The sequence below is a fragment of the Aulostomus chinensis genome, chromosome 2, assembly GCF_037954235.1.
Source record: "Aulostomus chinensis isolate RoL2024-O1b breed Wild chromosome 2, RoL_Achi_v1.0, whole genome shotgun sequence".
Taxonomy (NCBI): domain Eukaryota; kingdom Metazoa; phylum Chordata; class Actinopteri; order Syngnathiformes; family Aulostomidae; genus Aulostomus; species Aulostomus chinensis.
In genome coordinates, this window is record NC_141321.1 from 36,050,581 (window position 1) to 36,059,745 (window position 9,165).

The window sequence follows — 9,165 nt, forward strand, 5'->3', positions numbered from 1 at the left end:
TTGATAGATAGATGATAGATAGATTGATAGATAGATAGATAGATGATAGATAGATGATAGATAGATGATAGATAGATAGATAGATGATAGATGATAGATAGATGGATGGATAGATAGATGATAGATGGATGGATAGATGATAGATTGATAGATAGATAGATGGATAGATAGATGATAGATGATAGATAGATGATAGATAGATGATAGATGATAGATAGATGATAGATAGATAGATGATAGATAGATGATAGTTAGATAGATAGATAATAGATAGATGATTGATGATAGATAGATAGATGGATCGATAGATGATAGATGATAGATAGATGATAGATAGATGATAGATGATAGATAGATGATAGATAGATAGATGATAGATTATAGATAGATGATAGATTGATAGATAGATAGATGGATAGGTAGATGATAGATAGATAGATAGATGATAGATAGATAGATAGATGATAGATGATAGATAGATGATGATAGATAGATAGATAGATGATAGATAGATGATAGATAGATAGATAGATGATAGATTTATAGATAGATAGATAGATGATAGATGATAGATAGATAGATAGATAGATAGATAGATGATAGATAGATAGATAGATGATAGATTGATAGATAGATAGATAGATGATAGATAGATAGATCGATGATAGATAGATAGATGATAGATAGATAGATGATAGATAGATAGATAGATAGATGATAGATAGATAGATATATGATAGATTGATAGATAGATAGATAGATGATAGATAGATAGATAGATGATAGATAGACAGATGATAGATGATAGATTGATAGATAGATGATAGATAGATTGATAGATAGATAGATAGATGATAGATGATAGATAGATGATAGATAGATAGATAGATAGATGATAGATAGACAGATGATAGATGATAGATTGATAGATAGATGATAGATAGATAGATGATAGATAGATAGATAGATTGATAGATAGATGATAGATAGATAGATAGATAGATAGATGTTAGATAGTTTCTGGGTTGGGACTCGGCCAGAGCAGTCGCACTCCTCCTCACTCCTCCTCTTCTTTTCTGTCTGTCTCATTCTTTGTCTCAACTCCTATCCAACGCAGCTGTGAGCTCTCTACCTAAAACTCATCATGGAATTGATCAGCTGGTCTCTCAACACTATTGACACCATTTTTTCGACAAGGAAATCAGGACCGGAGGAACCTGCCTGTCCGCATGGAACCGACCCTGCGGGCTACGTCTTCGATTCCTGGGGGAGATGGCGTATCGCGTGCTTGACGCCTCCCTCCGTGGAGGACATCGAGGATCTCTACTTATTTGGGTTCATGGTTGTGGGGCTTCTCCTCCTCGGACTTGGAGGTGCCCTCACATACCACAAAAAATTGGCAGGACGACGGCTGCCACCAGATCTGGACCTTCACAACTGACCGTCATTTACAACGCAATTATTGAGGCTGGCAAAGCGGGGCAACAACTGACTCTTGAACTGAAACGCAGGATGGAAACCATCTCAGAGCAGTTGGCCGCTTTGCGAAGGGGAGAGTGATGTTGAAGACCAGAAAATTTTAACTTACAATTTGGATTGGACTGAAAGAGAAGACGGATTGGAATGTGTGCTCCTCTGCCCAAACCCAAACACAGCAACCTCATCGGCTACTGAAGGTCATCTGCCCACTGTTTATCCTCCAGGAGAACTCCTTCTGCCTTGGTGACACAAATGGCACGTACTATCCCCCCCTCCCCCGTGTGTTCCTGACCCCCTCCTCTGCCCTCTCCACCTCCCTTGGGGTGGCAGCGCCTGTTGACTGCAGCCTGCCCCGCCCGGGCTTGGTTGGCACGGCTCTTGCTGCGACGCCTCACTCTCACTTGCCTCCATTGGGTCAACGGACTGCTCAAGTTTAGCGTACATACACAACAAATGTATATGTGCTGTTGTTAAGTTTCTGAAGTGTAGCATTGTTACTTTCAATCTGTAATAATTGTGACGGCTTGTGATCGTTGTATCAGGCTTTGAGTTGTGATCTTTGATTGCCCCTCGGGGATAAATAAAGTTATCTGAATCTGAATAGATTGATAGATTGATAGATAGGTTGATAGATAGATTGACAGATAGATAGATAGATGATAGATTGATAGATAGATAGATAGATAGATAGATGATAGATATATAGATAGATGGATGATAGATAGATAGATAGACTGATAGATAGATAGATGATAGATTGATAGATAGATAGATGGATGATAGATTGATAGATCGATAGATGGATGATAGATTGATGATAGATTGATAGATAGATAGATGATAGATTGATAGATAGATAGATGGATGATAGATTGATAGATAGATAGATGGATGATAGATTGATAGATAGATAGATGATAGATAGATAGATAGATAGATAGATGATAGATTGATAGATAGATTGATAGATAGATAGATGATAGATAGATAGATGATAGATAGATGATAGATAGATGGATAGATAGATAGATAGATGATAGATAGATGATAGATAGATAGATGATAGATAGATAGATGATAGATAGATGATAGATAAATAGATGATAGATAGATAGATGATAGATAGATAGATAGAACCAGTCTACCATCCAGTCCCCCATCAAGCTGGCTTGCTCTCCCTGCCTCCCCTCCCATGAACCAGTCTACCATCCAGTCCCCCATCAAGCTGACTTGCTCCCCCTGCCTCCCCTTCCATGAACCAGTCTACCATCCAGTCCCCCATCAAGCTGGCTTGCTCTCCCTGCCTCCCCTTCCATGAACCAGTCTACCATCCAGTCCCCCATCAAGCTGGCTCGCTCTCCCTGCCTCCCCTCCCATGAACCAGTCTACCATCCAGTCCTCCATCAAGCTGGCTTGCTCCCCCTGCCTCCCCTCCCATGAACCAGTCTACCATCCAGTCCCCCATCAAGCTGGCTTGCTCTCCCTGCCTCCCCTTCCATGAACCAGTCTACCATCCAGTCCCCCATCAAGCTGGCTCGCTCTCCCTGCCTCCCCTCCCATGAACCAGTCTACCATCCAGTCCCCCATCAAGCTGACTTGCTCCCCCTGCCTCCCCTCCCATGAACCAGTCTACCATCCAGTCCCCCATCAAGCTGGCTCGCTCTCCCTGCCTCCCCTCCCATGAACCAGTCTACCATCCAGTCCCCCATCAAGCTGGCTTGCTCTCCCTGCCTCCCCTTCCAGAAGCTTCCTTCTTCAACTGTTATTAACATTTCCATGTTTCCTCCATTCTGTGTTATAAACTGTTTTCTTGTCTGTACCAACATCTCCTGCACGTCTGTCCCTCCTGGTGAGGGATCCTCCTCCCCTCCTCACCCTGAGGTTTCTCCCATTTTTCCCTGTTAAAGGTTTTCTATGGAGTTTCTCCTCAGTCGATGTGAGGCTCTGAGGGCAGAGGATGTTGTTATGATGCCATGAAGCCTGGAGACAAACTGGTGGGGAAAACAGGCTACAAAGAAAACTGCCTTGCCTTGCAATTTACTATCAGACACGTGATGTCATTACACAGAGAACCAATTGGATGGATGATGCATTTTTCTATGTTGATGAAATGTTGTGTTCCCATGCAATATGTTTACTGAAAATTAATATATTCACAGGAGAACTTTAATTTGGGGGCGGGGTTGTGGTGGCCACGCCCACAGATGATTGCGTCATCTTTATTGTAGAGGACCTTAGTTTTTCATCCTTCTGCTCTCCTTTAAATAAAAGCCAGTAACACGCAGGAGTGTATGTTATTGAGCGGGCGTCGTCACGAGCGTCCTGCTCCTCAGCTCGCCGACCTCCAGGTTACCGAGCCGCTCCTGAAGGCAGCACGCGTCCTCCGCCGGCTGCTCTCTGAACGCAGCTGCAAGCCGGAGGAGGCGCGTCAGAGCCGGATCCGAGGTGTGAACGCACCCGCTGGTGGGATGCGGCTCCAGGATGGGCAACAAGCAGACGACCTTCACCGAGGAGCAGCTGGAGGCGTATCAGGTGACGGCTCAACCGGACTATCGCGCAGATACGCCAGCATTTTCGTGTGTGTGTGTGTGTGTGTGTGGGGGGGGGGGGGGGGGGGTACTGGTGTGGCTTCGCGAAGCTCCGTGAGTGACATGATGCTCATCATCACAGATGTCATTAGATTCCAGAAGGTTCGCTCCTCCCTCGCTGATTGGCTGAGCTCCAGCTCCGCATCCTGACTGATGCTGTGACATCATCATCATCATCATGGCTTCTCTGACTAACGTGTTTGTCTGTCTTGCAGGACTGCAGCTTCTTCACGCGGAAAGAGATCCTGCGGTGAGTATCCTTCAGTCCTCAGAGCTGAAGAAGGGGTCAGTCAGACCACGTGTGACCACGTGAACATGTTCTCGCGTGACCTTGACGAAAGTGTCTGTTTTACTGCTGAAAGTTTGAAACACACGGACACATTCAAATGTTAACATGCTCCTTGTTACTGTGTTGGTACTATGTTGGTACTGCGTTGGTACTGTGTAGGTAGTGCAATGGTACTGTGTAGGTAGTGCACTGGTACGGTGTTGGTAGTGTGCTGGTACTGTGTTGGTACGTAGGTAGTGCGCTGGTACTGTGTTGGTATTGCTTTGGTACTGTGTAGGTAGTACACTGGGACTGTGTTGGTATTGCTTTGGTACTGTGTTGGTAGTGCATTGGTAGTGCGCTGGTAATGTGTTGGTATTGTGTTGGTACTGTGTTGGTAGTGCGCTGGCACTGTGTTGGTACTACTTTGGTAGTGCGCTGGTACTGTGTTGGTATTGCGTTGGTACTGTGTTGGTACTGCGTTGGTAGTGCGCTGGTACTGCGTTGGTACTGTGTCGGTACTACGTTGGCAGTGCGCTGGTACTGTGTTGGTATTGCGTTGGTACTGTGTTGGTAGTGCATTGGTAGTGCGCTGGTACTGTGTTGGTACTACGTTGGTAGTGTGTTGGTACTGTGCTGGTATTGCGTTGGTACTGCATTGGTAGTGCGCTGGTACTGTGTTGGTATTGCGTTGGTACCGTGTTGGTACTATGTTGGTAATACGCTGGTACTGTGTTGGTATTGTGTTGGTACTGTGTTGGTAGTGCGCTGGTACTGTGTTGGTATTGCGTTGGTACTGTGTTGGTAGTGCGCTGGTACTGCGTTGGTACTACGTTGGTATTGCATTGGTACTACGTTGGTAGTGCGCTGGTACTGTGTTGGTATTGCGTTGGTACCGTGTTGGTACTATGTTGGTAGTGCGCTGGTACTGTGTTGGTATTGCGTTGGTACTGTGTTGGTAGTGCACTGGTACTGTGTTGGTATTGCGTTGGTACTGTGTTGGTAGTGCATTGGTAGTGCGCTGGTACTGTGTTGGTACTACGTTGGTAGTGCGTTGGTACTGTGCTGGTATTGTGTTGGTACTGCATTGGTAGTGCGCTGGTACTGTGTTGGTATTGCGTTGGTACTGTGTTGGTAGTACATTGGTAGTGTGCTGGTACTGTGTTGGTACTACGTTGGTACTGTGATGGTATTGCGTTGGTACTGCGTTGGTAGTGCGCTGGTACTGCGTCTCCTCATACTCACGTCTGGAGAGCTTTTCATGTCCTCCAAAACCTCCCTGATCTTTGATCACCAAGCTCCTTCTTCTCTGTGGACCTCCTTGGCCAGCAAGAACAAACAAGTTATCTGCGATTAATGACCATAACCCTACAAGAAAACCATATTGATTATCATATTGATCATGTGGACTGTTGTTTAGTGATTCTTGATGAATAGGGGCGTGTCCTCTGCTGTGTTGCAGGTTACATGGTCGATATCGAGAGTTGGCACCTCATCTGGTGCCGCTGGATTACACCAACAACCCTGACGTCAAAGTTCCTCTCAGCTTGATCGTCAACATGCCGGAGCTGAAGGTGGGAGGGGCCTCACTGCCATCTGGCGTTTAGGATAAGTTTAGTCTCAGTTTTCATGAGAATAAAGTCACTGTGTGAGATGGCGTGTGTCGCTCCTCGTGACTTGACTCTACTGCTGTATAGTTTCAGGTTAAGGCTAAAGTGTGGCGTGGTCAAGCCAAAAACATACAGCATTTTAGACAAGATGGCGTTGGTTTTGACCAGCTGCTCTGGCGAGCAAAGCAAGTAGAGCTAGCAAAGATCAGAACAGTTCTAACAGAGCGAGAATGTTTGACAGCAGCGTGACTCATCATCAGTGACAAAGACAGACGCACTCCTGAGGATGGAGCGTTTTTACTGAGGCCACTAAATAGCAGGACTCACCATCGCCGCCAGAGGAACAAAGTGGGTCTGCAGGGCAAGACGCACAAGCTCATCGGTGCAGGACTCCTTTAAAGCTTGTTGGGTTCTGCTCACAGTTACTGAAAAATGCCGTGCCTGTTTGTTCCCTTCTAAACTGAAGTTGCCCCAACAGGAGAACCCGTTCAGAGACCAAATTGTGGAGACGTTCTCGGAGGACGGACAAGGGAATCTAAGCTTCAATGACTTCGTGGACATGTTTTCTGCTCTGTGTGAAACTTCCCCCCGAGAGCTGAAGACCGTTTATGCCTTCAAGATCTATGGTAAAATCTCTGGTTCCACTGAAGAACCTGCAGACGTTCTCCTCTGTCAACACCTTCAAATCTACAAATCAACCTTTCTGAAAATGTGCCCAAAATCATGTTTTCATCTTTACATTGTTGTTTTTTGGAAAGTGAACAACCCCCACAAACCTAAAAAAAAACCTCATTCTTGAAGTAAGGGTCAAATTATGAATTTTGATGTAAAAATCCTGTTAATCATGTTGGAGTTGCCATGGAAACACACTGCTTTTATGTGTAGTTACATGAGCTACAAAGAAACACTGATCATTGTCTATGATCCATTTAGCTTCCTTCATGTTTGATGTTGTCTCATCATGAACAGCGAAGAGTGTTAAAGTTTAGAGACAGATGTTTCAGTTATTTGGTCTTGTTTTTGGGAACCGTTCTGGTTCTGATTCTGCTCCAGACTTCAACAGGGACAACTTCATCTGCAAGGCCGACCTCGAGAAAACCCTGAACAAGCTGACCAAAGGGGAGCTGACAGCAGACGAGGAGACACTGGTGTGTGACAAAGCCATGGAGGAGGCCGACCTGGACGGAGACAACAAGCTGTCCTTCGCAGACTTCGAGAACATGATCTCCAAGGCTCCCGACTTCCTGAGGTACGCCTCGCACATGAGGTTCAACCACACGATTGAAGCATCAGTTTTAGTTGTCTTGTTGTCTTCTGTCTGCAGTAACTTCCACATACGAATATGAAACATCACCATGACAACAGCAGCTGAGATCCTGCCAGGAAGATATCCCACTCTGACCCTCCTGATCCTCCGAGTCCCACCTCAACACAGTGCCTCGCCGTCCTATTGAAGACCTGGATGAGTCTCATCTGGACTTTTAGCCAGTTTGACATCTTTTATACTGAGTCACTGCATGACCTTCCTTTCCTGACGAAAACCAGAACTGGTGATGGCACGAGGAGAGACGAGAGATCAGGTGGTCCTCAACCTGAAACACGTCTCAGAACAAACCAACCAAACCAACAGAACTCATTTCAAAAAGCACAGTTTCAAGGGCAAAGAGTCGAGCTATGCAAGCGCTGGTCCAGGCACTTCTGCTGCATATCGACAATCATAGTTACTGATAACTGGCGTCCAGTTGACATTGAGTTTCTGTCGTCTCATGGTAGTTAACGTTAGTGTCGACGGTAACACGGTCTAGTGAATAGAAGGGCTCTCTGTCGTCTCATCGTAGTTAATTCTTGTCACATTGATTGAGTTTTTCTGGTAGTTGCTGTTACCAATGTCAGGCAGTAGGGGGTGTGTTTGTTCACCTTTTGACAGGATACAGCATGTCAAGGTCTGAAAACAAGGGAAGAACCTCCAGATGCTGAAAGACGGATGTGGCAGTTCTCCAGGGGCCCCCTCAGGGGGAGGACAATGCTCTGGTGGTCTACAGAGGGCTTGCAGGCCCACCAGGCCCATTAATATTGCTTATTTTTTATAATATACAATCAAAGTAATCATGAGTGAAGAAAAACAATCTAAAATAACAAATACAAATATAAAAATGATTCAATGCTTGAAAATCACTTGTATTACAAAACTGTGATTAATCAGGTTTTTTTGTGTAAAAATGATTTTTTTGATGAAACCCACGCTCCTTCTAGTGCTGACAAACAACGATGGATGCACTTACAAGGAAACATTCATCAAATGAAGATTGAGGCTTCGGTCTTTCTTCTGATATTTTAAGATTTTTCATAATTATAACATAAAATACTCTGGGTTCTTGAAAGATGAATGAAAATGACTAAAGATCCTTGCAGTGGTACATGAGGCCATGGGCGGGCTGTGTATCAACATCCATCCATTCATCCATCACCCATCCATTCATCCATCCATCATCCATCCATTCATCATCCATCCATCCCTCCATGTTCTCCCTCTCCTCCTGCTGAGGGTGGTGGGGGTGGAGCCTATCCCAGCAGCCTTCCCCCTGGACAGGTCACCAGTCCATGGCAGGGCCAACACATAGAGACAGACAACCATTGGCTCTCCCAGCCACGCCTACGGTCAATTTAGAGTCTGGATTAACCTGGTCCCTCTTGATGTCTTTGGACTGTGGAGGAAGCTGGAGTACCAGAGAGAACCCAGCAGGAACAGGGAGAACATGGAGACTCACCCAGAAAGACCCCGTGCTGCAGCCGGGGCTCCACCCACAACCTTCTGTCTGTCTCTATGTGTTGGCCCTGCCATGGACTGGTGACCTGTCCAGGGGGAAGGCTGCTGGGATAGGCTCCACCCCCACCACCCTGAACAGGAGAAGAGGGAGAACATGGATGGATGGAGGGATAGAGGGATGGATTTTTATTGCATTTTCTCACACTCAACACTGCAAGACACTGCACATATTTCCCAACACTCATATACAGCACAAACTGATTTAGATTCCTTTAAACTCAAAGATAATCCAAAATAATGACAAGGGACATGAATAGAAAAATTGACACTAGTTATAATGCAACATATGCAACAACAGCAAAATAATTGTGAAAGACTTATACTCAGCTGTTTATACTTACTCGCGGAATGTAGGCCAGACCACAATTAACCTTTTAACGGAGCCTCAAACTA

General features: G+C 45.2%; 1 protein-coding gene across 1 annotated transcript; it reads left to right on the forward strand.

Annotated features, from left to right (window-relative positions):
- The first annotated feature begins 3,702 nt into the window (after window positions 1-3,702).
- LOC147269861 (calcium and integrin-binding family member 2-like) lies at window positions 3,703-8,468 on the forward strand. Its single transcript, XM_086196116.1, has 6 exons — window positions 3,703-4,011; window positions 4,283-4,317; window positions 5,798-5,909; window positions 6,424-6,571; window positions 6,999-7,194; window positions 7,270-8,468. Exons 1-6 carry the CDS (start codon window positions 3,961-3,963, stop codon window positions 7,289-7,291), a joined length of 564 nt encoding a protein of 187 aa, XP_086052242.1. The 5' UTR covers window positions 3,703-3,960; the 3' UTR covers window positions 7,292-8,468.
- The last annotated feature ends 697 nt before the right edge of the window (window positions 8,469-9,165 follow it).

Coding starts and splice junctions, on each gene's coding strand:
- LOC147269861 (XM_086196116.1), top strand. CDS start 3,961: ATGGGCAACAAGCAGACGACCTTCACCGAGGAGCAGCTGGAGGCGTAT. Junction 4,318..5,797: donor ACGCGGAAAGAGATCCTGCG/GTGAGTATCCTT, acceptor GCTGTGTTGCAG/GTTACATGGTCGATATCGAG. Junction 5,910..6,423: donor TCAACATGCCGGAGCTGAAG/GTGGGAGGGGCC, acceptor TTGCCCCAACAG/GAGAACCCGTTCAGAGACCA.